Genomic DNA, 27,226 nt, shown 5'->3' with positions numbered 1-27,226 from the left:
CATTTTCTAATGATTGCTCCAACAGTGGACCTTTTTTCACCAAGCTGCTTGGCAATTTCCCCGTAGCCCTTTCCAGCCTTGTGGAGGTGTACAATTTTGTCTGTAGTGTCTTTGGACAGCTCTTTGGTCTTGGCCATGTTAGTAGTTGGATTCTTACTGATTGTATGGGGTGGACAGGTGTCTTTATGCAGCTAACGTCAAACATCAAACAGGTGCATCTAATTTAGGATAATAAATGGAGTAGAGGTGGACATTTTAAAGGCAGATTAACAGGTCTTTGAGGGTCAGAATTCTAGCTGATAGACAGGTGTTCAAATACTTCTTTGCAGCTGTATCATACAAATAAATAGTTAAAAAAAGTGATTTCTGGATTTTTTTTATTTAGATGTCTCACAGTGGACATGCACCTACGATGACAATTTCAGACCCCTCCATGATTTCTAAGTGGGAGAACTTGCAAAATAGCAGGGTGTTCAAATACTTATTTTCCTCTATATATCTATATAAAATACTTACTGATAATTTTTTTTTGAAAAAGGCAAACACATTGAGGGTATAAAAAAAAAAAAAAAAAGCTATTTTTCGGCAACACCCAACCAGCATTAACCACAAAAGTTATGGCTTGAGGTGCTACATTCTCATTGGTTATTGTGCATGTGTAAGAAATCAGTCTCACCCCAACAAGTCCAGATACATTTTCGATTTTTATTTTCGTTTTTGGACAGTTTATTTTCCAGTGTTATCCATAATCGTTTCCTTTTGTCATTTTTGCATAATTCTTATAAGGCTATTACGAGGGCCATTGCTATGGTTTCAGACAAACCTGCATAGCAATTGGAAGACAAAAAAAGGGGCTGGACACTGACCCATTAGCAAGAATGAGTAAAACATGACATTACTTGACATTTCATTGGCACAAAATGGTCTCTTTTTTTCCATCCTTCCAAATATTATAATCTTTAACAAACATGACATCTGAATATCAAAAACGAAATGAAAAACAATAAGCAGTTTAGTGTACGTTTTAGAGACTTTGGGAATCTTGGGACTTCTACTGCACAAGCGACTGCATCCCTGGGACTTCCAAAGCAAATGGCAGTTTGAAAATACTTTTGTAGTGAAAGTCCCTCTTTTTAGTCTGAGTTTTAAAGGCTGCATGGAATCCTTTCCCAGAGACAGGGAGACAAGGATGGGGACAGAGACGAGTGAAATGTCTGCAACAAAATGGCTACCCTAGGGAACGAGGCAAAAGTACAGCTGGTTACCCATTTCCTATGCATGAATCTGACTTCAACCAGAAGCAACATCTTTCAGAGGTATACAGTATATTTTTTTCCCAAACCCCATTGCAAAGGCAACTATGAGACAGAGCAGCTTGATAAACCCAAAAAAATTTAACCTTTGTAATGAAATAAATGTTTTTTGTAATTAAGTCATATCAATTCACTTAAATCTGGATTACAGATCTGAAGCATGATCAGGAGTACTTTTGTTTTCCTTCAATTTGTGATTCGCTCTATAAAATGGAAACAAGTCATCTCATTTCATACTAATTCAGGTGAACCTGGTAGAGATACCTCTCAAAGAGAACAATGTTTACCACCTGTTTTGTTTTTAAGGGTCACTAAGAGAATAATCAAGACCCTTATTAGCAAAAGTAATTTGAGCAGAGGAACTGTGCTGATATACTGGGTGTCAGAGGAAGTGGTCGGTCCACATCCATATGGGTCAAATGAGGGATAATAGTAAGGGGGAACCAGGAGGTTGCAACATAACCACTGAAGGACACGCATTTTAAAAACGTTTGGGTCCCCATGGAGAAGATCTTGCAGTAGCCACAGGTGCGCCGAAACTGGGGAATTCCTCAGAGCTGCTCATATCCGGAGCCTAAAGCCAAAAACACAGGTGACGACGAGTTAAATTCCACTATTAGAATTATTCATAAACTTATGACTCAAAATTCAACTTCGCAGCAGATTCTTACTAAAGACATAACATTGGTTTACCTTTTCACTGCCAGTGGTCCAAGGAGCCTCCCGCACAACAAAGCCCTTGGATGGACCACGAGGTTCTTCCATGCTGGAGGCGGAAGAACTAGAAGGCTTCATGTAGGCCATTTTGGCTTCATTTTCAACTACATCAGCAATCTGAGGGTAACGACAAAAAAAATTAGTTTTTGCAAATGTAGTACTTAAAAAGAATTACCTTTTTTTATTTTGCCAAAATATAGCATAATCTTACATATTCTTCCTCCAGGTTCAGAAGGTGATCAATGGCTTCATCGACATGCTCTGGGCGGCCAGTCACAGTCACTAAATTTGGATCTGCAGCTCCACTCTGAGGGAACCGAACATCAACCTGGAAAATACAAAATATATAGAATATGAACAAAAATAAAAACTTTTAAATTAGAAGTCAAATATTTGGTCTTATTCATTGATGATGTGACCACCACCTTCTCACCTTAAACTCATCCATGATCTTGCGGATTCCCTTGCCACGTGCCCCTATGATGCGAGCGTGGACTCTGCTGTCCAGGGTGATGTCTTCAGAGATCATTTCCTCCAGTTCATCCACTATAGCCTGAATAGCATCACGTGCCGCCACAGCATTCTGCTCATAGCCAGTAATGGTAATCTGATCCTAAAAAAAAATAAAATAAAAAAAAAAAGTTGGCATGTTTTCAGAGAAAACTGTTTTTGCTTTATCCTTTTTTTTTTTAAGCTCTAGCCTGTTACCTGGTTCTCGTCATTTTTCTCTGGAAACTGAATGTTAACCTCATGCTCGTTGCGGATTTGGGTGATTATGGCGCCCTTGCGCCCAATAATCTTGGGGTGATACTTGGGTTCCACAGTGATGGTCAGCTTGAAGCTCCTGAGAGCCTGCAGACAAAAATATAATTTAGTTTTTATTATATAATGAGCAATTACAGAGTGGAAATAATTTGAACAATGTTCAATTTGCTTCAAACTCACTCTATCCTCCTGTTCAGCCTGTAGCTCTTTGACACGCTCAAGAAGACCCTCTTTAGCGCGGTCAAGGTGGGTGGACAGGCCAGTAATGGAGATAATGTGAGACTGTAAATCATGAGCAGGCACTTGAATATTAACCTGTAGGAAAATATAGAATATAAAATGTTAGGAATGACAGGACAACAGCAAAAAATAAATAATAAGCTGTAAAAACCTGCTGCAGTGATACAGGTTTAGAATTCCACTGAAATCAGCTACAAAGAGACAAACCTCAAACTCATCCATCATCTTGCGAATACCACTTCCTTTTTGGCCAATGATGTAGCGATGAAGTTCAAAAGGCACTTCCACCGCAATGGTCACAGGAACCAAAGCCTAAACGACAAAATATTGTTTAAACATTCGATAAAATGCACCCGAACACACAAATCAGAACTACTGCGTACAATGGATATGGCATGTAGGCAGTTGTACCTTTAGCGCCTCAACAGCAGCTTCACACCTCTCTTTGCGGCCAGAGAGCACAATGACATCACACTTCTTTGGGGCCAAAGGATCAACAGGTTCTTTGACCTCGCCATTGGCTTCTCCGTTCTCCTGAACTGGAGCATCAGCTGGTGGAGCTGAATACACACAAAGGCCACAGATTTGACTTTAGAGGCATGTGATTCTGTTTGCATGTTCTGCAGAAAAAGACTGGGGCATTGAATATGAAGATGATTGCAAAGCTATTAATTTTTTTTAGTTACAAGGTAATGTTTTCCCCCTTGAAGTTCACTTGTAAAAATGTTAAAATAATTAATTTTTGCTTGCCATTTAGTGGTTCATGACCATAAAACAACCTGCCATAAAATGGGACAAAAAATAAATAAATACATTGGATAAGTGTCTGCTGCATGCATAAAATGTAAATGTTCCAAGGGGCAGAGACTTAAAGGGTCATAAATTGAAACGTCAAATTTTCCTTGATCTTTTGACATAAAAAGGTCCGAACTCAACTTTCTTGCAAGTCCAAAACCAGCTTTTATTGAAACCAAGCTCAGAAAACGACTCGTTTCGGATTGTCACATTGTCCGTGTGATGACAGACCACCTCTGCAGGAGAGGATCAACACATCCTTCTACATCAATCTCTTTAGCCCTGGCCATCGATTCACACATCACATAGCAGCAAATGTGAGACAGGCACAAACAGGATTACTCCAAAACGTCTTGTAATCCTCAGAGGTAGCTCTATAGTCTTGTTGCTGAAGTGTGCCAAAAACAGTCTTTGCATTCCATCCTTGTGATCCGAACATTAAAAAGAGTTAATCTAATCTTTCTTACATGAACTTCGATTCCAGTGAGATTGCGTCGGTAAGACACTGCTTTTTGTTCGACTAATTTTACTGCAGATTCTCTTTTCAGATAGACTGAAAATAAAAGATGCAGTGCTGACTACTGTATTGGATATGACCATGTCCGACGTGTTGCAACACACAAGTGTGATTTAGAAGAGTAATTTACCAGGTTTCACTAATTGCCTTGTCTGATAAAGATCGTTTGATATGTACCGAGTATTTATACTGTAGCGCCAGTCAAACTGAATAGTTGGTATTCTGTTCTTCTTTGGGAATCCCCTGCATTAACTCCATAAATGCCAGATACAGAAAGCGCATTGAGAACTCTGCTTTTGTTATTGTTTTGATCCAAGCCATTTGCTGTAATGCTGAATAAAACCTTCAGCGAGCAACATCTTCGGTTTCGTCATCAGTAAGACATTACAATATTTAATTTTAATTTAAAACGCGACACTGCATATTGACAATGTATATGCTTTTTGCTTTATCGAAAAGGATAAACAATGAATAGCCCATAAGAACAACAGTGACAAACAACGGTACATTCATAATTGAGTTAACGCGAAACATAGCAAGACATTCTTTGTAACAAGATATTTTTCATAGTGCTGTGAATTGATAAAAAAAAAAAAAAAAAAAAAAAAAAAAAATCAACTTTCTGTAATTAATCATGATTAATCGCGATTAAAAACATTTGCGTTTAATATTGTTATAACTTCAGTTACTCTCCAAATTAATGAAGAAAATTTAAAGACAGCTTATTTTAAATATTTGTTGTAATGGCATCTTTTTATGAATGTAGGCCAGTATCACTGACACTAATGTCTCTATGAAACATGACATTACAGTATAACTGAAAGCTGCCAGTTTCAACATTTAGTAGGCTTTAAGAAAACAACTTTTAATTTAAGTGAACTTCAAACAATCTTTACATAAACCCATTGTAATAAATGTTTTATTTACCCATGACCTTTCCTGTTAGACATGGCATATACAGAAATTTAATAGTTATCAAACACCTTTCTTAACTGCATTAATGATGATTAATCTATATTTCATTTATTTAAGCTACAATTTTCTGTTCCCGTTGTTCTTTGATGAACATTAATGACAGACATCAGTGCTACTGTCACTTTAAGACTGGACGCTGCCGCACATAATGCGGATCTGACGCGCTGTCCCGCGCATCTCATTTTCTCACAAGTTCATTTAAGACAATATATGGTGATGCCAGTTGTGTTTAGTATTCTCATAATAGGAATCTTAAATTAGTTTAAGAGTCCTATTATGAGAACTGGCATTTTGGCAAAATTCTCTTTGTCGAGTAGTGTTGTTGTTATTGTTTGTTCTAGAGCAAAAGAGAACTGTGCACGAGACTGGCGCGAGTCTCTGTGCGTGTGACTGTGTCCCTCGATCAACTCCCCATCTTCCTAGGTGGTAAATCAGAATATCGTGTGCATGAATGTGCCGACTCCCTGATCAGTGCCCTGACTACCGAACTAGGGAGCCGATTGAGACGCACCCACACAGACAGGACATTGACATAAAGCGCCTTCTCTTTTGTCTTGTTGCACATATGATTTAAAAGCATTTACATGAATAAGAGCGTGATCATATAATGTAACGTTAGGCCAAAATGGATATAAAAACGGATGCTGCGTTAAATATTTTGAATGCGTTAAAACTGAAAAAATTAATCGCCCGCATTAACACGTTAATTTGCACAGCACAAATTTTTCAACATCGGACGTTTTTAAAACCATTCTAAGCGTGTAATGGCGGGGATATTGAAAATTTTAATATGTAAAACTGTTACCCAATCATAGCAGTGGGCGTTTACTTCCGTCTTGAATACAGCACGCCCATCAAAATGGAGAGTTTCAAAGAGAGGGTCAAAAACAGGGCAGAAAATAGCTTATTACTTCTAAATTAGGATGTTTTTTGATGTAAAAATCTTGATATATACAACAATGTTTTCTGAGGTCCACTTATATATTTATATGTCAGTCCATGACACCATTGAAATTACTAACTTAAAATGCTTAACCACACACAAAATCAAGATGCAAACATTTGTTTTTGAAGAACAAACACCATGCTAATTTAAATCAATACATTATTGAAACCAGTAGCTTTGTCAATTACAGCAGAAATACCGGAAAATGTTTCCCCACATCTTACTCTTATTTCTTTAGCTTTACCAAATTGCCATCACTGATGTGTAAATGTAAATGTCAGTGATATCATAACCATGAGGATGTCAAGATGAGCCATTTTTGAGCTTCAGCTTCAAAACTCGGTCTTATTGTACGAGGGAGAGTTGAGGCTTTTATTTCAAAAGATCAAGAAACATTTGATTTTCCATGATATGACCTTTTAAATTATTGACAGGCACTGTATTTACCTTGCTGGTCCTCTCTGTCTGGAAACTTGATCTGCACATTGTGGTCTTTAGTGATCTGCTGTATGCGAGAGCCCTTCGGCCCCATTATGGAGCGGTGGAACTTCTGAGGGATTACACACTCCATGATCACTTGCGCATCCTGCAGATTTAGAGGAACATATAGTCAATTACCTCCTTAAAATAGCACAATAACTGCAGTTGTCTGAGACATTTGCAATGTCTCATGCAAGAGACATGCAAACTGCAATAAATGAATGCAGATTGGAACATCCACTCACCAAATCGTCAATCAACTCCAGCATGCGTTTCTTGGCAGCCTCCACACAATCTTTGGCTCCTTTTAGGGTGACCTTATCACTCTGTGAGCCAGTTCGGGGGAAACTGACTATAACTCCACCATACTCATCAGCGATGTCCCTCAGGACTTGGCCACGGCGTGCCACAAAGTAACGATGGTGCTTGGGATCGACGATCATTGAATCCTCTACAACGTTATCCTGATATCAGAAATATGAAAGCAAATGGAAACCATTCAGAAGACACTAAAATTTGACTGATCAGTGTTGGGTAGGGATGCTCCGATCGATCGGCATCAGCTGATTAAAAAAAAAAAAAAAAAAAAAAAAAAAAATTTTCACATTCTATGACTTGTTCGGGAGTCAGTAAAATAGGCTGATCTCCCCAACCGATTGCAAATTGATGACGCCACTGTTGAGTTATGCGAGTACTTCTCTTTACGGTGCTTGAACATCAAATACACACACGTATGTGTCAAAATTCCCATCTCAACAAGCATCTTAAACAGTCCTTTGTCTTAAGTGAACATAAACCGTGCATTCAGTGTTAAAGTGAGCAGGCTAATAATGCTGCTGCCGTCCTTGCCATTCATGTTAAACAGTCTCTGCTTTCACTTTTGCAAAGATTATGCACCGTTTTTGTACATTTGATTACTTTATACAATTTATGTTTTATTTCTATTTCTAGTGCTTGAAGTTTAGCGCTTGTGTTGATGGTGGGCGGTTATTCTGCATATATGTTTTGGATGAAAAGATGAATGCATCTCCCCAAAATGCAGAAAAGCATGAATTTATAAAGAGAATCCCGCCTTACATACTTAAGACAAAGGAAAAAAGGACACAAATACTCAGCACTTGCTGAATAATATTCCTACACTTCATGGGTTGTAATTATGTTCGGTTTGACATTTGAGTCTTGTAGGTGTTTTAATAAGCCAGTTAATATGTATAGTATTACTATGTATATGTATGTATACTATATGTATAGTATATTGCGTCAGCCATGTTTTTAAAGCCCTATTAAAATGTTGATTGTAAAATTAATATTTGTTGTGCTTATTTAATTCTTAATTAAAACAACAATCTAAAGCATTACTGTAAATAACGTCTGTGGTATTAACTGGACTATCTTAATACTTACTTATATAAAGCTTGAATGATCGGGATCGGTTGATCATGACAAAAATAAATAATTGGTATCAGCAGCAAAAATCCTGATCAGAGCATCCCAAGTGTTGGGGTTAGGAGACGAACATGGGGGACTAACCAAGCTCTTAATGAGTGCCTCCAGCTCCTTCTGTGCTTCTGCTACAGCTTCCTCAGTACCGATGACTGTAATCAGCTCCTGATCCTTATCATCAGCAGTTGGGAAGATGATCCTGGCGCCTGTGCTGTCCCGTACCTTGCGGATATTTCCACCTCCTTTTCCAATAAGGAACTTGTGGTATTCAGGTTTGGCACGAAGCTCAACGGTGTGGCTTTTAGTTTGCTATTAAAAACAAGTAGATTGAAGTCAATTAAATTGCTTTTAGAGCAACAATCACTGGTCTTGTTAAAAGCAGTTACTTGCTTAACTTGTACGAACAAAGCTTGTGCCCAAATGACATTCCAAGCATAGCATCAGTATTATCGGCTTTAAGTTTCAAGTTCTTCAAGGAAACCCATCCCTTCAAACATACCTTCTCTTCTGCCAGGGACAGCAGCTGTTTCTTGGCTTTCTCTACCTCCTCCGCTGGGCCTCTGATTGTCACTGCATCGATGCCAGAGCCCTCTGTTGGGAAATGGATGTGCACACCACCACACTCCTCCATGATGGAACGCACAAAACGCCCCTTAGAACCAATTAAGGAATTGTGCAGTTTTGAGGGGATGGACACCTCTACCTCTGTAATATTCGCCTGCACAGATATTTGAGAACAATTAATAAATTCCTCTTCCATCCACACACATAATGTTTTGGGTGAGTAATGTTTTTAAAATAAGTCTCTTATGCTCAACAATATAAACTATAACGTTTTCAAAATTACAAAATTCTTACAGTCCTCAAACTTTTAAAATGCCCCTATTGTGCCACTTTATAGGTTCCCTAACGTGGTTTTGGAAGTCTTCTACAATATGGTTTACATGCATCTAAGGTCAAAAATACTTTCAACTACTTTATCATAATATAAATTGCACAGCACCTCTTTTTTAAAGGTTCAGTGTGTAATATTTATGAGGATCTGACAGAAATGCAATATAATATGCATAACCATGTTTTCAGTGTAGTATAAAATAAAAAAACTTACATAATGAACTGTTGTTTTGATTACCTAAGAATGAGCCATTTCTATCTACATACAGCGCAGGTCCCCTTACAGTTAAATCATTTTGCATCGTCATGTTTCTACAGTAGCCCCAAACGGACAAAACTACTCTACAGAGCGCTAGTCACTCTCTGCTCAAGGTGCACCCAATGAAGACTATAGTCTGTCATTATGCAAATGTATATCAAACCCAAGTAGGAATTATTGAGGACTCATTTCAGCATAGATTCTTTTTAGGAGACAGATCAAAGTGCACGCAAATAGTTACTATCATCATCTAGACAGCTATATTACACACTGCATGAATGGTAACATTCAAAAAAGCATAATGGGGGCACTTCAACAAGTGTGATAGACTTTTAACCTCACATTAAAAGTTGAAAAAACAAATCACCAGTTCTTTCTGAATGGCAAGGACCCGGTTTTTTGCTGCCTCGCAGTTTGCCTTCTTCCCAGTGATGACAATCATTTCAGAGTTGCTGTTTTCCGCAGGCAGGTCAATCTTAGTGTTAGTTTCTTCACGAATCTAGGAAAGAAAAAGTGCCAGTAAGTAAACCGTCTGAGAATTGATGAACATGCAAGTCTAAAAAGTAACCTAAAAGTTCACCTTCTTTATATTTGCTCCTCCTTTGCCAATTATGTTTTTGTGGAATTGCTTGAAAATGGGAACTGAGACAGAAAAGCTGTTCTCAACCTGGAAAAAGAACAAAAGTAGGGCAGTTTAAGAAAATGCTAAAATTGACAGTGTCATTTTCACAGACCGTTAAGCCTAAAACAGAGCCTTTCAAACTACATTTGATAGCATGCACCAGCACTGGCGGTCAACATGGGTACTACAACGTTTCATTCTTGCCCCGTGTTGGTTTTATTTCTCTCTACAAGTTAACAAAAAAAAAAAAAAAAGTCTTTGTATTAATTTAAACTAGAGCTGCATGCATCACTTAATCCGGTCACACAGGTTTCATCAATTCTGAAGTCTATTGTTGCAGTCTCCAGTGATTTGTTGTTGCCAAAACTCATGTTACACGCTGTATGTATACCCTAGTGTACGCATGAAAACTTAAACATATATCAGGCTTTAAGGACCATTCTGACCAGAACTAAAGTTAACTTCTTTTTTCTTTTTTTTAAATGGGGAAGACCACACCACAACTATAACAATATAGTTGGAAACGCTTTCAGAATAACTTTCTCCAGCTGAGTAACAACAAAAAAAAGAAAATCATACACACCCAACTTTAAAGGGGGTTGAGCATTTAAAATGGCAGACAACAGAACTGCTGTGTCCATGCTATATAATATAAAAAGAACTATGCCCATTTGTGTGGACACTAATATAGTTAAAGGGGTCATGAATTGAGAAATCAACTGTCCCTTGAGCTTTTGATATATAAAAGGTCATGGTAAGAAGAATATCCTGCAAGTTTCAGAGCTGAAAACTTCCTTGTTAAGGCCTGTTCACACCGGGACGATTTTCGTGCGCATTTAATCGCCAACGTTTAACGCCTCGTGACTAAACAAAAGACAATGTGAGTGTGCACACCGACATGCAAAACGCCAGGCGTAAAAGCGTCATCATTTTTTTTTTAAAAGCCTGTGGTTCGTTTTTTATTTTGACGCGGCGCATTAAAAACTGGCCAACTAATGAGATTGGCGCTTTTGTTCACGTGCCTGGAGCTGCTGAAGCGACAGTAAAACATGACTTGGTGGCGCTCAAGCACAAAACGGTCTTGCCGAGCACGCATTGGTATACAACAAAGTAGTAAGTAGACAGTGGCCCTGTCCCAAATGGCACACTATGTGCACTTTCAGTCTTGTGGACTTACAATGGACGCTGCGTGCGCGTGTCCGTTAAGTCCACGAGACCGCAGGGTGTGTGCTATGTGTTTTCCAGACGGGTTACCAAGCATGTTGTTCACTCTTTTGACTTGATATTTGAAGGAAAAAGACAATCGCGAAAGTTTTGATCATGCTTTGATTTGTCTGACTCGGCAGTGAGGTGTGTGCACGTGGGTGCGTTAGTGATGCACGGTTAACGGTTATATCCACTCATCGGGCGGTCCAAGTAATAAATTACTTGCAAGTCTTCAGTGCAGCACGCACCATAAAAACATGAGGCGCAAAACCAGGGTAGAAAATAGCCTATTACTTATTCATTATGATGTTTTTAAATGTAAAAAGTTGACCTCAGACAACAGTATAATAAAATAAAAAAGCCAGTTCATGAACCCTTTAACACCCTTGGGGCCAGATTTAGCGCGAGAGCGCAAATCCAAAAAAGCGCCGATGGGAGTGGAAACTTCTGCACATGATCTACTGACATTAAAGTACTGAAAGGGAAACTCCTACAAATGCATACGCAATAAGAATCCTCAAAATAACTGTCCACACCTTTTCAGCACTAATTTTTCACTGCGTGTCTTTAGTAAATCCTGACAGTTACTTAACACCAAAAGAGGGTTTGCGCTGGCGCAAGCTGTTAGTAAATGTGGCCCTTGATGTGAACGTGGCTTTACTGTGCTTAAAACATGAGTGAAATGGGTTGTATCAAATGTTTAGTAGTAAGTGCACTGACAAGGGATTTCTAGGACTTCAGTTGCACAGAAGATAGACAAAACAAAACAATTATATTGTAAAAAAGTGATGTTGCGGAGTCACGTTTTAATGCCAAACCAGGTGATTGTGTTGTGAGAATCAACGTTAAGGTGTTAAGTGGATCAAAAACCCTTGCCATTGTGCATGTTCCAGATACATTTATTCACAACAGCAAAGGACTAGAAAGAGACACGGCAATAAAAAATTCAGGAAAAATTTGTTTACCATTTCAGCCACCACTTTCTGCATAAACTTTGAGCATTTTTCCACCTCAGTGCGAGGCCCACGCAGTTGTACAATGTCACTTTTCTGCGTTGGGTCAGGGAAGTTGATGATGACCTAAAAGCAAGGGGTAAAGGTTATTTCTCCATTATATGCAAAAAAAAATATGTGACTGGAAAAATACATTATGTATTCTAAAACATTTACCTCGGGGAACTTATCCCGAACTTCCTTAATTTTCTCCCCTTTCTGTCCGATGATGGCTCGATGAAAACGATGTTCAATGATCATGTCCTTTGTACGCTCATTCTCCTGTTGAAATCATGACATTCTCAGAGACCAAGTCAAGAGTTGCCAGGCAACTCCAGCAAATAACCCAGAGGACTTTATACTCTGAGGCTATAGAGACTACAGATGTTTTTTTTGTCCCCACCAGCACACATGCACTTGACTCCACTTTAAGAATTATGCAAACAAATTTACTGCAGACAAAAAAGTTTAAAAGTAAACCCTTTAAGAAAAACGCAACCGTTACACACAACAATGGGTAAACCCTAACTGAAAGAACAATGACGAGAGAACACTAAACAGAGCCTTCTTTATTCAATTACAAATCCATCCAACTTGCCATGCGTGACGCTAGCTCCAGCAGCTCCTTCTTGGCCTCCTGCACGCCCTGGGGGTCACCCTCGATACGGATAAGGTTACTCTTCTCATTGTCAGGTGGAATGCGGACTGACACTTTGTGCAGTTCCTTTATGCGGTTAACTAGGTGTGGAGAGAAGAGCACGTGTTATGTGTTAATGTCAGCTTTAAAACCTGCTCTAAACATCACAACAGCTGTATACTCACTGTTTGCACCGCCTTTCCCAATTAAGTGTCGGTGGAACTTTGGGTCCACACTTATCTCAGTGTAGTCCATTCGACTAACCTATAAAATAAAAACCAACCCAACGGTTTAGGACACATTGAGGCTAAAGTACAACAAAGCAAGTGGAACCCAATGTTTGTCATGTAATGGGAAGATTAGTCTTCTTACCAGATCTGTAACAATCTCTTGAATCTGGCCCTGTACTATCTGTACGTCTTTGGTGGGACCCTCCAGCGTAATCCTGTCCTCTCCCTCCGTGAACTCAATGTGCACCTGTTAAACAGAATACCATCATTTACTCACCATTATGCTGCTGCAAAACCATAAGATAAGTTTGTTCTTCTTCTGAAAACCAATAACAATATTTTTAGTAAAACCTAATGAGGTTTGTTCTTAAAAGGAATAGTCAGCCATCCTAAGTTTGTGACTTTACTCAGCCAAACACAAACAGTTATTTTAAATATCCTGGCTCTTCTCAGCTTTGTAATGGCATTGAATAGTTTAACTAAATAGCGCATCCACCCTAAAATGTAATCCATACAACTCCAGTGGGTTAATAAATGGCAAAAAAGATCTGCATTTAAAACTTTAACCTATAATTATTCATTTTCTATGCTCCTGAATGTTTCGGTGCGCCCCCAATTTCTTAACTATAAAGTTTCCACCTCAGTAAAAAAAATTTTTTTAAAAACACAGTGCAAGTGTATACGGGCACGTCTGCTTCATAATGAGACATTAAAAAGGTATCTTTGTGGGCAAGCTCGTCACCCTCGCCTTGTAGTTGCTTGGAATTCCAAGAGAAATCGGATAGTGTTTAGACGTAGGTCAGATGTCCAGATATCGGATATGTATCGATTTAAAAATCACATATGGAAGTGGCTCAGAACGGATGCAAAAATTTTTTTTTTTACATGATCCAATGTGGATGCGTGTTTACACATGTGCAACATTCTGTTCGTGTCAGAAGTAGTCTTTGAAAAAAAATTAAGTGCATGAAGCAATTCATCTGTCTAAAAGCAGAGGCTTTTATATAATGTATGTTAAGATATTCATACAAAATATTCTGGGGGCTATGAAAGTTGTGTGAAAATGATCAAAAATGCTGGTGGTGGCTTTTTTCTTTTAAAACTATGGCGTGGGAAGAGTTAGGCATCAAGCAAGTATGGTCGAGTTTCCGTTTACCACATTTGATGTGCTTTGTGCATTGATCAATGTTCATATATGAACAAAAGCCTGTTTCTTGGCTCAAGCCCAATGTCATTCTGAAGTACTTGTGCTGGTTGATGCAATTACCGCAACCTTTGAACAGTCACTTTGACATGTGACTCTGGTCAAAAACATCTGTTGAAAATGAGCTACATCTACACATACCCCTCACTGAGCAAGACAATGGGTATTCAGGCCAAGCACTCTGATGTGATAAGGGAAAAGTTGACTCGCCTTGGGCATTTGCTGCGTGATCTTTGCCAGATTCTGTCCTTTCTTGCCAATAATGAAACGATGAAGCCAAGAGGGAGCAGACACTGAGGACACAGTGTAGCTGTTGGCCTGTACAGAGAAATTAAGGGTCAAAGGTTACACAGTCAAATTGATAGCATTTCAAAAGTTACATTAATACAGTTCTTAAAAAAAAAAAAAAAGTTTAAAGCGCAAGAGCTTAGAGGGAAAGATTTCTTGTACTGAAACATGGAGGGAGGAGGAAAACAGCCATGTTTACCTTGGCATACACTTCAGTGAGTGCCTGGCCCAGCCGGTCTGGCTCCCCACGCAGGATTACTGTCTCTGAGCTGCTGTCGAGGGGTGGGATCTCGACCGAGACGCCGGTCCTGTCCAGGATCTCTTGCAGGGTGTTCCCTTTAGGCCCAATCACATACTTGTGCTGAGATTTCTTCACCTCCACTGCAATAGTGGTTGCGTTCTTCTTCTAAAATAAGCAAAAGGCCACCTTTTAAACAGTCTCCTCAGTTGCTTTCAGGTTTATCATTACTTATTTCACATTGATATGCGGTCCAGGGAGTTTCAGAAACATACTGTGGATTTGGAAAAGTCAATAAAATCCATCAATTATTCTGTCATTGCTCACCTTCTCCTCATAAATCTTCTTGATCTTGACCATGGCCAGGGCCACCTGCTCTTTTTCCCCAGTGATGACAATCTCCATTTTATTCACACTGGGTGGAGGGACATTAATGCGGGCTCCCGTCTCCTGCATCATCTCCCCCACCAGCTTGTTAAAAGCTCCAGTGATGAAGGGGTGGTAGACCTTTTCAATGTTCATTCTCTCCACAGCACGCTTATCCTGCAATTTATTGAAAATATCACCCTCTGCATCTTTTAGGTTAAATATCTGACACATCATAATAGCTAACTCTGTTATCATGCAGTTATTTTAAAGTTTCCTCATTTTGTTTTGGTGGGCTCCAACAACAGGTTTACATGCATCAAGTGAATCGCAAACGACTCAATGGATGAATCAGTCTCTCTAAGTCCCTCCTTTCCACGAGCCTACTCTGCACTAGAGCTGCAACTAACGATTATTTTTTCTGTCGACTAATCTAACGATTATTTTTTCGATTAGTCGACTAATCTAACGATTATTTTTCCGGATTAATCTTATGATTCTTTTTTACTGATTATTATATTTCAAAGAAGGTAGTGAATTTGTAGGGCTGTACGATTAATCGAAAAATAACCGAAACCGACATACAGAACCTCTAACCGACGTATTTTTCCCATGTCGGTTATTCCGGTTTTCACGTGACTCCGCCCCGTCAGTCACATCAAGTGCAGTTTGAAGGCACACAGAGAGATGCAGGTGCAGTTATCTTTGTTTATAGATGCCCAGAATCACTAAAGTAACTGCATGTTTTACACAGTTTATACAGGTCAGTTAATTGCTGTTCTTATAGCCTACGCGCTGACACACACACACAGAGAGAGACGGCGCGCGCAAGCCCCGAAGCCGCTTTCACTTTCGTGCTCGTAAAGTTTGTCAAGTAAATGCGTTTAAACGCGACAACGCGCGCGCCCTGAAGGCAGACCTCTTTCACCTCGTCCTCGCAAATCTTTGTCATTTGTATGTGGTTTAAGCCCTGTCAGTTTGAACATTAAAGTGTTTCGACCATCAGATGTGTATTATGTTGAACTAATGCCTGATTTATTGTGACAAACGAACACTCAGACAGAAGCTGGCACATCACGTGAAGATCGCGCGCAGATAGTAGCGCAGAAACGCAGGATCAACGCTGTCCTGTGACTAAAGTAAAGTCACTAAAGTAGCTTAGGAACTCAACTGTTATTTTAATACCTTTGAAGTAAGTACAAACCACAGCTTCATAATGAATAGAGACAGTAAGAGTAATTCAAACACACAATCACCCTCTCATTAATGCATTCAAATAAATGTAATGTAGGCCTACAGTGTTAATTTATCTGTATCTGATGTACAACAAACAGAGATCTGCTCCATAGACCAGAACTGCTGAAAGTGAACCGTTTCCTTTAAGTATTTTAAAATCACAAAGAAATGCACTTTCATTAGAAAAAAAAAATCCACCTTTTAATAGTAGAAAATATTTACAGTACAAACCTTATCAGTGAACTTACTCAACCTTATGAGGAAAAAAAAAAAAGAAAAAAAGCAAAATAATCGTTCATTAATCGAAATCGAGGTATAATGTTCAATTAATCGAGGTTTTTATTTTTGGTCAAATCGTTACAGCCCTATGAATTTGTATATTATTTTAACATGAAATCAATGAATGATGACAATATTAATTGTATTTCAGGAAGGGTAGTGAACATAGTATGCCATTTTATAATGAAATATATGAACACAAGAAGCTTTTTAAACATAATGTATAATGATACTATTCATCATAAAATGTATACAGAGTAGGCCTAATTAGGAAAAGTTGTTTACTATAGTAGTTGAGTATGATTTACTTATTGATTTGTCTCAATAGTAAACGAAAATGCACTTGCATTTTTCTGCAAAAGGTTCACATACTGGAGCTTTCAGCATAGTTTTAATATAGTATAACTAGTCGTCTATTTTGAAGATACATGTGCATAAACAACGACTAAAGCTGCCAGAAGTTTTTGCCCAAACTTCAAAGACATATTTAAATGATTAAAGCTAGAGGCATATCTTAACTTTAATGTTACTTTAATCATGCAAACTACCTAATATACAGCATGTTATTATGCATATGTGTTTGCGACCGAGGGGAAACAGGTCGCATTAACAGCAGATATATGCAGCCCATAATAAATAAAAGCACGAGACGTACTGGGGTCGGAGAAGAACCCCGGAAAATGTGACCGTCTGTTGCAATACACGCGCCACGGTTCAGCTGCGCGAGAGAACCATGGAGAGAACACTGGCAGCAGGGTTGCCAGGTTTTCACAACAAAACCCACCCATTCATTACTCAAAACTAGCCCAAAACAAGCCCAATCGCGTTTCGGGGAGGTTCTCTGGTAAACATCGCGTTCGGGGGGTTAAATATGTGTGGGTTTTTTTCAGGGCTGCCTGCTAAAGTTCTCATTCCCGAGGCTAAATATCACATAGTTGGGATCACTTCAACCCGCGGACATGAGACACAGCCCGCGGCAACAGTGTAGAAGTAGCCCAATTCCGCGGAAAAAAACGGGACTTGGCAACACTGACTGGCAGTGTGAAAGCTCCTGCTCTGCCACCTCGCGCAGTGTGAAACCGGCATTACAGAGCGAACAAAGCACAGTTTTATTCGGCTTCTGTTTAAAGTACTCCCACACTTTTGAATGTTGCGGTCTGGCTTTATATGATAAATGATAATTTTCACTATGCCCGGGAGCAGAAGCTGCCATTATTCTAGAGATCTTCTGTTCCATTCTAGAACGTAAATAATGTGCAGCCGACGCGCCGACGCATTTCACGCACGTCGACGTATTTTCGTAGTCGACGTCATCGACGACGTCGACGCGTCGTTGCAGCCCTACTCTGCACTAATTGGTCAGATGGTCTACCGCGTACAGCGCGTATTTCGGAAACAAATGCCCATTACCAGAACTGATTGTCAGTTCTGTCTGGAGGCTTCCTAAAGCTCAGCGATTGTACACACTATAAAGACCGTGATGACGTTGGTTTTACAAAAATGCCAGCGCAAGACCAAATCAAAGAAGAAACAATGGAAAAATTTATAAGAATTAATTGAGGTACATTATGAGATGTTTCACCATCAGCATTAGCAAGTGTGCTTCCATCAACAAACCTCTGTGTGTCTAATGTATTGCAGTGCATATGTGGGAACTATCAATAACAGTGCATACGTTAGCCCAGCTGATGTAAACGAACGTTTGCAAAACAAATCTTGCTCCATCCTTTATCTTTACTCAAAGTAGTAAGAATGAAAGACAATCTGCATTATTAGAAATAGTGCAGCCCACAGCTGATTTACAGTAGTATTTCAGTAAGACCGTAATAACATGAACTAACCGGTTAGCCAGATACGTGAAACAAACACAATGTAGAGACAGCGTCTTCTCAACATGCTATCCAGTTTCCCTGGTGTCTGAAGTGGATATGCTAATGTTTCATCACAACGAAATGGCTTAGGACTTGTTTGAAAAACTATTTGTTTAATTGACTCCGAGTCAACTCTTGTGTTTGTGAGACAATAAATTTATAAATGCTGCACTTTCAGATTTAAAACTTTGCAGGATGTTTTCATTCACTTAGAATTATGTGAGACTACATGAAAGGTAATTTTCAAAAGGTAAATGTCTTTTTAAAAAAAAAGTGGAATAAAGTTCCAGACCTGCTCAGCAGAGATGAGCAGGATCTCGTGTTTGGCCTTCTCCAAGCCTTCCTTGGTTCCAGAGATCTTGATCAGGTTACTGGGGTCTTCGGGTCTAGGGATCTGGATCTTGGTGGCAGTCTTCAGCTCGAGCTCCTGCAGCTTCTCCCCACTCTTGCCGATGACAAAGCGATGATGTTCTTTGGGGATGGCCACAGTAGCTGAAGCCTGTTGCAAAGTAAAGCATTTACAGAAGTTACTAGGGATATACAACTATTATAATCCTGGGAGATACGACAAGCTGAAGTTATTTTCATGATCAATAGGGATACATTGTCAATATTAAAATTCAATGCGATTATCTAAATAAATGTTTAAACATTAAAAACTAAAAAGTAACTGTTTAAACTCTACAAGTGAAATTTAAATTAAAAAAAGCCTGCACACTCAGTCAATGAAGAAAAGGACAAACTGTGAGATGTTTAGTTTTTGGTTATTTTTCGGTAAACATTACAAGTGAAATAGATATTCATTTTGAGACCTGCATATCAAGCTTAGCAATCATCATATGATTGTAAGAGTAACTTAAAAGGGGTACTTCAGCGCTGGAAAGATGCATGTGTATTTAAACTGGGTCATTCAAGTAGTAGAAACATGAAATTATTTTTGAAGATGGTGCCTTCTAGACTGAGAAAAGACAGAAAATGCCTTTTTGGCTCATATGGATGAAAGATAACTCCCAGAAGGCACTTGCTTTGCAGCCCTACAAGGCCACTACCAAGCCACGCCCAGCAGTTATATCTCTTGCCCACCGCGGCGCCACCCCACCATCGTAATTTATTTCAGTTAGAGAACAGACACTGCGATTAAAAACTGAAGTGTCTGCTCAATACGGCACGAGCGAAATGAGTGTCCCCGCACAAACGCTGCAAGAGTCGGATTTCATTCATCAGAGAGCGAGGAGCTGACAGACAAGATGATCGCGGAAGATTTGGTTTCAAAGCGAAGTGCGCCTATTTAAGTGAGTTTGTTATTGTACAGTTTTCATGAACCCACAATTCAAGCAAACCTGCCCCGAATTGGCGCTAATTTTAAACCGAAACTAAAATGAGCACGGCCGACCAGCATTCATTCACGGTTGCATTGTCAGTCATTCAGAGCCTCACAGTGCATGTCTAGTCTGGCCCGTTTTCAGTTCATGCCTATGGAAACTTAACTTTCATAGGAATTAATTGAGAACACTCGCTTTGCTCCGCACCGCTCCATTATGAATGTCCGTGCGGCTGTCTGTGTCTTGCATTCCGTGAGTGTGATCCGACCCCTATGGGTGGGTTGAAAACATGCGGAACTAACTCCTACTACTGGCTGTAGTCTCAAGCCTCTGGCCAAAAAAAGCCTCCGATGACAAATTTCTCATCTCGGGGGGATATGGGGGGGGTGTATATGATATACGATCATTCGAATATACTATAGATATAGATATTCTACTGATAGAGCGCTTAAATGCTAAATCGCATAAGTAACCCTTTAAATAATTTTTTTTTTTAAACTAATGTCTTATAACCAATATAACACCAATATTTTGCGCCAATCTACAAGCTGACCAAAACATGTTATTTTGCAAGCATAAAACTGTTGAAAGATTTAAAACAACAATCATTTTATATTACCTGAGTCTGCAGTCGGGACACAATCTCTTTGCGGGCTTTCATGACAGCGTCATGTTTCCCAGAGACCATTATGGAGAGGCCTTGGTCCTTAGCCATGGAGAGTTCCAGGTGGGCTCCAGTCTTGTGCATGATGTCAAGACACACTTTAGCCTGGTCTCCTTCTCCAAACTGGTTTATGTCCTTGTACTTGCGCTCTTCCAGGGGCACATGGAAAACCTGTATTTATTAAAGCAGAAAACAGTCAAACCAATGAATAAACATTGCCCAGATAAGATAGTGGCTGTAACTAGCCAATCGCCATACCTGGGTAATTATTGAGGACTTGAGAGGTTTGAGTTTAGAAGTCCAGGCATTTCCAGTCTCCGGGACACCCTCTGGCAAAGGCTTTTCAGGCAGAGGGGGAAAGGCATCCTTGTAAGTGGGGAGGCTTTCCTCATCTTCAGCACCGCTAGCGCCCGCCACAGCAGCTAACGGGAAGAGAGGCGCAACATTAAACATTCACTCTGCCAAAAGAATGGTTACGAATCAGTCAAAATTACCACTTACCTTTGACCTGCTCTGGCAGAAGGCCACTGCGATGCTCATTAAAGCTTTCTTGCGTAAGTACAGCGACTGAGCTCATGGTCGAAATCCCACGTTTACACGGAGTCCGAGTGTGCCACTAAGAGAGGAAGAGCTCAGGTGATTACTACGTAAAAGAAAGTGCCTAGACAACCAAGATAAAACGGTTAAGATATGAACCACTTGCCAACATGGGTGGAGCTTAAACCCTTTCACAATAACAGATTAAATATCTAATTTTGTAAATGCATGTTATTGATCTTATTGTGAATTATTCATCCATGCAAGTATCATTTAAAAATTAACCTCATAATTTCTCATTAATTTCATAATTCGATCCTCCAGTAAAATGGCAGACTTCTCTCTGGTGACATATGCGGGACTTCTCCAATCATTTACTCCACTTACACCCTGCCCCTTTCATAAGGCCCTGATAGAATTCAAGTAAAATCAAAGAATGAATTGATGCGACATCAAAATCACACCAAAACGAAGTTCAAAACAGCCTTCCTGGAAAAGTTTGCTACGGCAGTAAACACCTTCGTACTACCATTGGTCCGTGACTACAATGTCATGGGTAGGTGTGCGCTGAGGCTCCGCCTTCTTTCACGTGGAACTCGTTTCCGGTTAATTTCTCCTGTTCAGTCCATTGAGGTCAGACCAAGCGGCAACCTCCCGCAGTTCCTCTTAAAGCCAATACGGAAGTGCCTTAAACTGCAGTTCATCGACTGGCCGCTACGGACAGGCTCCAGAAGGGAGCAGAATCTCATTGAGCCCCATTTTAAAATGGCCAACTTTACAGCAGAATAAAACATGTTTACAGCCTGGTACAAATGTGGTTTTGGTCTATAAGGCTAATTTTTGCCCTTCATGACAACAATGAGGGGGTTGAATTTTTTAACTCATTCGTTTACATTATATAAAGCATTAAAGTTCTGCCTAATTAAGGGCGTGGCCACTTCGAGTGACAGGTGGATAGCCATTTATCTGCTGTCTGTTAGTCATCGCGTCACTTAAGCTCCGCCCACATCCCGGCTTTTTGCCCATTTTCTGTTATCCGGGAGTGACGCGCTGCCAAGATGGCAACGGCCATCTCGTCCATACTTTGCGCTTCAGAACGGCACATCAGAATCCTATGGGCGACGTCACGGACACTACGTCCATATTTTTTTACAGTCTATCGGTCAGACAAACACAAGTGAAAACATGAACACACTAGAGAGCAGCATTACAGTAGAAAATGAAGTTGTACTTCTGATGAAACTAGACAGACAGTTTTTCCATGTTTAATACGGTAAAGATGCTTGATTTTAAGTAGGGTTGGGGCTGGAATGGGGCATCAACGAAACCCCAGTACATCAATTACGTAAATTAGTGGAAAGTGATGATTTGTCACACTAAGGTGTGGGAATTTTTTTTTTAACAGAGACCGAATAAAATGGTGCTCTAAAAGCTCTGTGAAACTAAAATGGCAAACCACAGCAGCACAACTATGCAGGAGCATCTAAAGAAAACATCCAGGGGCTCGATTACCTCAAAAAGACGAGATGGCAGCGCAAGTATTTAGATAATTACAGTGAAGTTTTACACAGCACAAGATTGTACATAGAGCATTCTGTTTTATACGAGCTGCCGTAGGTGCGAGGCTGTGAGGTGTGCAGCTCTATCATACTCTCTGCAACTGGTTACAAAGCATTTAACTCTATTGTTCGTTATTTAACATATCTAATGGATGAAATCACGCCTCCATTGGACACAATCTTGGTAAAACATCACGGTTTAGCCATAGTAAACACCTTTCCTAATTAGGCCTACACTGCATAAACCTTATCTTTTGTGATTAATATCATTAGGTAAAAAGTTAATGCATAGATTAGTTATGTTTATTTATTGGTAAATAACCGACTATTCAGAATATAAACAATAGATTAGCTAGGGAAAAATTAATTGATAGATTAATTGTTTGGAAAAAAATAATTGTTAGTTCCAACCCTAATTTGAAAGACCAGTGCGTACTATTTATAAGGATCTATTAAGAGAAATGCAATAAAAATATACATAGCGGTTTTCAATGGTGTTTAAAGACCTTACATAATGAACCCTTATGTTTTGAGTACCTTAGAATGAGCCATTTCTATCTACTTACACCACGGGTCCCCTTACAGTGAAGTCTCCATTTCGCACCGTCATGTTTCTACAGTGGCCCTAAAAGGACAAACTGCTCTATAGAGCACTAGCTACTCTCTATTGTCTCCGACAACAACATTTTTGTCCTGTGTCAGCCACCATAGCTTCTCCGTGCTTCGAAAGGGAGGGGTGACCGGTTGCAATTCACAACCTCACCACTAGATGCCACTAAAATGTACACAGTGCACCTTTAAGCAATCTATTGTATAAAGTGCTATAAATAAATGTGAAGTGACTTTAGAGTGCAGAATTGCAGAGCTTGTGCAATGATCAGATGCATTTATGTTTTATTAAAAAAAATGCTTGCTCAATTTTGTGGTTTTAATTTTGTTAGTGAGCGGAAAGCACAGCACATTTACATATTTATCTAAACATTGGTCCAGGGAGTGTGGGGGATGTAGGGTTGTAACAGTATAAGATTTTCACAGTATGATTACCGTCTGACAACCAATACAAATATCACGGTTTCACTGTATTAAACAGTCAATTATTATCATCAGTTAAAATGACCGTTAAATGAAAAATGCAAAAAAAAAAATGGTTGAACAAATGTTCAAATAAATTGTATTATGAGAAGTAAAATTCTATTGAACAATAAATAATACTTCTGTTATAATTAAGTTAAATCGAACTTATTTTGACGGGTTGTAGAGAAGACCTTTGAGGTTCAGAGTGTACTTGAAAGAGTTCTCAAAAAAAAAAGAAAATGCTCTTTAATAAAAAAATAATAATAAAAAAAAATGTTCTCTCGGGGGGAGCTCTGGAGATGCTCATGTTCACGTCACACGTACTTGAGTATGCAGTACACAAAATGGAGAGAGACCCAGAACAAAGATTATATAGCAGTCTTTATCTTTTTCGACGGGGATAGAGATAACAGCCTCTGTCTCTGACATTTTCTCTGCTGTACATGTGTGGGTGGAGCAAGTTGAGAGGTCAAGTGGAAAGAAGTTGCTTTTTCTCCGTCGAATGTATTTTTCCGCCCCGATACCGTGATAAGAAAACGTGCATGCTGTGATAATCATACTGGTGATATATCGTCATAACGGTATACCGTTACAACCCTAACGGACGGTGTCTGATGTTCACTAACAGTATAATCGCTGGTCACGCATTTCAAACAGGGTTTTACCGCCAAGCGAAGAACAAAAAATAACTCTGCCATGAGTATATTGTGGCTTTTACAAATCAAGAACAAAATGACAGAACCAAGTCACAGCCCTACTTATCAATTTATAATCTATTTCACTCACATACACAACAAAAATAAAATATATATAGCTACTTCTGCTTTCAATGCAACTTTACGATGGGGGAAAACCTATATTTTGGAAAATAACTTCATAAAATAATGAGGTTTGTTCAGAGCAAAATGAGTGAACTGTCTGTAGGAGCAAATTTCAAACACTAAGATCGGATCCATTTTGTGGAAGGTCAAAGTTGCCCATCTGTTACCTTGGACAAGGGCTAATTCTAAGCCATGGAGTTATATGAACGAGCTCTAAAGCTAAGAGGATTTCCCCACTAACCTTTATTTGTTGCATCCCTAGTATGCAGAGCAGCAAAAAAAAAAAAAAAAGTAAAAATTCTACTTCGTAAATAAAAGTTCCACAAAGCACGCTCGCATTTAATTGAAAACATGCACGCCACACCTCAGTGAAACGTCTACTTGGCAGACTGCTCTCCTACTCCCCGCACAGGACTGTGAGGAAACTAAAAAGACAACAACATAAAAGCTGAGGCTACTGTTACAGCCATGCAGCCTTGAGTTATGAAAGACCACTTATATTCGCTGCAGAAATTCCAATGTCAAAGGCTCACAAGAGTAGGTAGCAAAAATGGTGTGCAGAAGTTATACAGTAAAATGGAAGACCATCATCTATAGATGGCGTAACCCTTGGGATAATTGGCTAATCACTCTTGTATTAAGTCATACAACATTCCTTCCAGTTCACTCTGACAATCTGGCCCCTCACACCCCCCCAAATGCAAACTCCAATCCTCTCTACACAGAACAAGGCTGTTTAAAATGTGCTTCTCTGCATGCCCCTGCCAGGGCCTCTTCCTCTACAGGCCTCCTAAAGACTTGGACCCAGAGGCTAAACACATTCATACAGCTCCTCAAGGCAGATCAAAAGAACTCCACGGCAGTTGATCCACAAACCGAACACTAAAAATCCTTCAGATGCTCAAATGACACATTTAATCACATGACCACTCATAAGATGTGATTTGATCTTAATGATCACGGCGAACATCTTGTGATCCATGGCTACAAACACAAGACAAATAAGGATATTGCAGTTCAAAGCAAACATTAGGCCTGTCAGCAAATTAATCTATTAGAAACAAAGGCTGTGGTGAATAATCTTACCAGCTAAATGGTCAGTTACCAGATAATCCGTCCTGTAAAGCTGCCCGTTCGTGTCAGCCTGCCAGCTTTTGCCTAAGACAAAACAGATCAAAGGAAAAGTGGGAGAAGGAAAAAAAAAAAATTAGACTGTCACTGATGATGCAAAACCACTTTAGTTTTCCAGAACTTAGTTACACGTGGCATGATTTGTTTGCTATTCATTTGAACTTGCATATTTATTTAAATGCATGTAAATGTGACTCATTAAAGACTCGATTGGAAATAGGAACTAAAAGACTGATCAATCCTGTTCCGTCACCTTCTTGAGTTTCAAAATATTAAATCATAACCATAATTAAAGATTCATGGAATGTATATGCTCTCCAATACATGTGTATAAATACTTTAAGTAAACAAAAAAAAACAAATCCGAGTCTTTAAGTGTTGAAATGGCCCTCTCGCGTCTTGCTAACGTGGCCATTCCTGCGTATGTCAGATTTAAATATGGCGGATTTACATTTCCTCTCAGAATGACACAAAAAGGGGGATTGGAACAATAGTTTAACGTATGTTTAATAAAAACAATGTTTTGTGTGTCTAACAAAACCCGACTTTTGTATGTAAAATCCTCACACCGCTGTATACATGCGCGGTACGTCAACTCATGACACGCCATGCTAACGGCTAACGGAGTAGGAAAGACGGATTTGTAATTTTAACACTTAATTCCTCAACAATTCACACCTAGGAATATTTAAAAACAGTGAGAGGTTGATGAGCACATATTTAATGGAATTGGTAATGTCTGTCGTTGTAAGACACGCCAGTTTTTGTGGTTTGCCGAGATGAAAAACTTGTCCTGGCTAGACACCAACTCCAGTAAACTTTGAGCTGCGCGTGCGCGATAGTGACACGTACACCAGCTAGCGCAAGCGCTAACACACTGGATTAGGAAAACTTTACTCGTATTGATCCATTAAAACCTAATACTCCGAGAATGACAACGCCTAACAGGTATACACTGAAAACACGACCTTTGCTGGTGATCGAGTGTGAATGTTTAGTCAAGCTCGGCATTTGTGGCTGTCCACACAAAGTCCACGTAGGCATTAGAGCAAAGGGTGAAACAGTGGGGAGAAATTGACATGGAGTCAAGCCAGAGCACATTTTCACGGCAGAACGTTCTCCTAACGATGTACGTGTATCAGAAGTGAAGAAGAAGCAATGCAGACGTTCGGATGCATAACATATGCAGACTGATTTGCGGAATGAAGAGTGACTTACTTGTGTTTGTGTTCCCGTCTGCCCTGTGTGGTGCAGAAGCTTGTAGTGAAACTCCACTGGCGAAAGGGAGGAGCAGCAGCCTGTGAGTTATATAGCTCAAGTCTCCTCCAATCACATTCCTTCACGTCACTGTACAGATCATGCATTTCTCTCTGGAGACGAACGCAGTGGTGGGGATTTGTGGATTCATCTCAGTAAGAATTTTGTGAATCTTTTCATCAGAAAGATTCGTTTGCTCGTTCGTTATTTCTGCAGGTTACATCAGCAATAGGTGGCTATAAGTCGGATGATTATGAATCGGTAGGCCTAATTGAAATTAATAATTCGTTAAAGGGTTAGTTCACACAAAAAAAAATGAAAATTGTCATTAATTACACACCCTCATGT

At 39.5% G+C, this 27,226-nt stretch overlaps 1 protein-coding gene across 1 annotated transcript; it reads right to left on the bottom strand.

The window, feature by feature from the left end:
* Positions 1 to 685: 685 nt before the first annotated feature.
* hdlbpa (high density lipoprotein binding protein a) lies at positions 686 to 26,907 on the bottom strand. Its single transcript, XM_079841146.1, has 28 exons — positions 26,840 to 26,907; positions 25,577 to 25,648; positions 21,001 to 21,115; positions 20,758 to 20,921; positions 20,455 to 20,670; positions 18,806 to 19,012; positions 15,089 to 15,304; positions 14,723 to 14,929; positions 14,446 to 14,553; positions 13,174 to 13,278; positions 12,987 to 13,065; positions 12,763 to 12,902; positions 12,342 to 12,446; positions 12,138 to 12,251; positions 9,925 to 10,011; positions 9,712 to 9,843; positions 8,691 to 8,909; positions 8,279 to 8,500; positions 6,994 to 7,212; positions 6,716 to 6,854; positions 3,447 to 3,595; positions 3,243 to 3,347; positions 2,976 to 3,110; positions 2,739 to 2,882; positions 2,464 to 2,643; positions 2,242 to 2,358; positions 2,007 to 2,147; positions 686 to 1,887 (listed from the first exon to the last, which is right to left on the bottom strand). Exons 3-28 carry the CDS (start codon positions 21,074 to 21,076, stop codon positions 1,795 to 1,797), a joined length of 3,819 nt encoding a protein of 1,272 aa, XP_079697272.1. The 5' UTR covers positions 21,077 to 21,115; positions 25,577 to 25,648; positions 26,840 to 26,907; the 3' UTR covers positions 686 to 1,794.
* Positions 26,908 to 27,226: the final 319 nt, after the last annotated feature.

This window comes from Gobio gobio (genome assembly GCF_949357685.1).
Source record: "Gobio gobio genome assembly, chromosome: 17".
Classification (NCBI taxonomy): Eukaryota; Metazoa; Chordata; class Actinopteri; order Cypriniformes; family Gobionidae; genus Gobio; species Gobio gobio.
This window is presented reverse-complemented; position numbering and strand designations above follow the sequence as displayed.

What these genes read in the sequence shown, in the direction of transcription:
- hdlbpa (XM_079841146.1), bottom strand. Translation starts at nt 21,076, where the DNA reads ATGAGCTCAGTCGCTGTACTTACGCAAGAAAGCTTTAATGAGCATCGC. An exon ending in TGTCCCGACTGCAGACTCAG is followed by an intron (nt 19,013 to 20,454) that starts GTAATATAAAAT and finishes ACTTTGCAACAG; the next exon opens with GCTTCAGCTACTGTGGCCAT. An exon ending in TCACGCAGCAAATGCCCAAG is followed by an intron (nt 13,279 to 14,445) that starts GCGAGTCAACTT and finishes TCTGTTTAACAG; the next exon opens with GTGCACATTGAGTTCACGGA.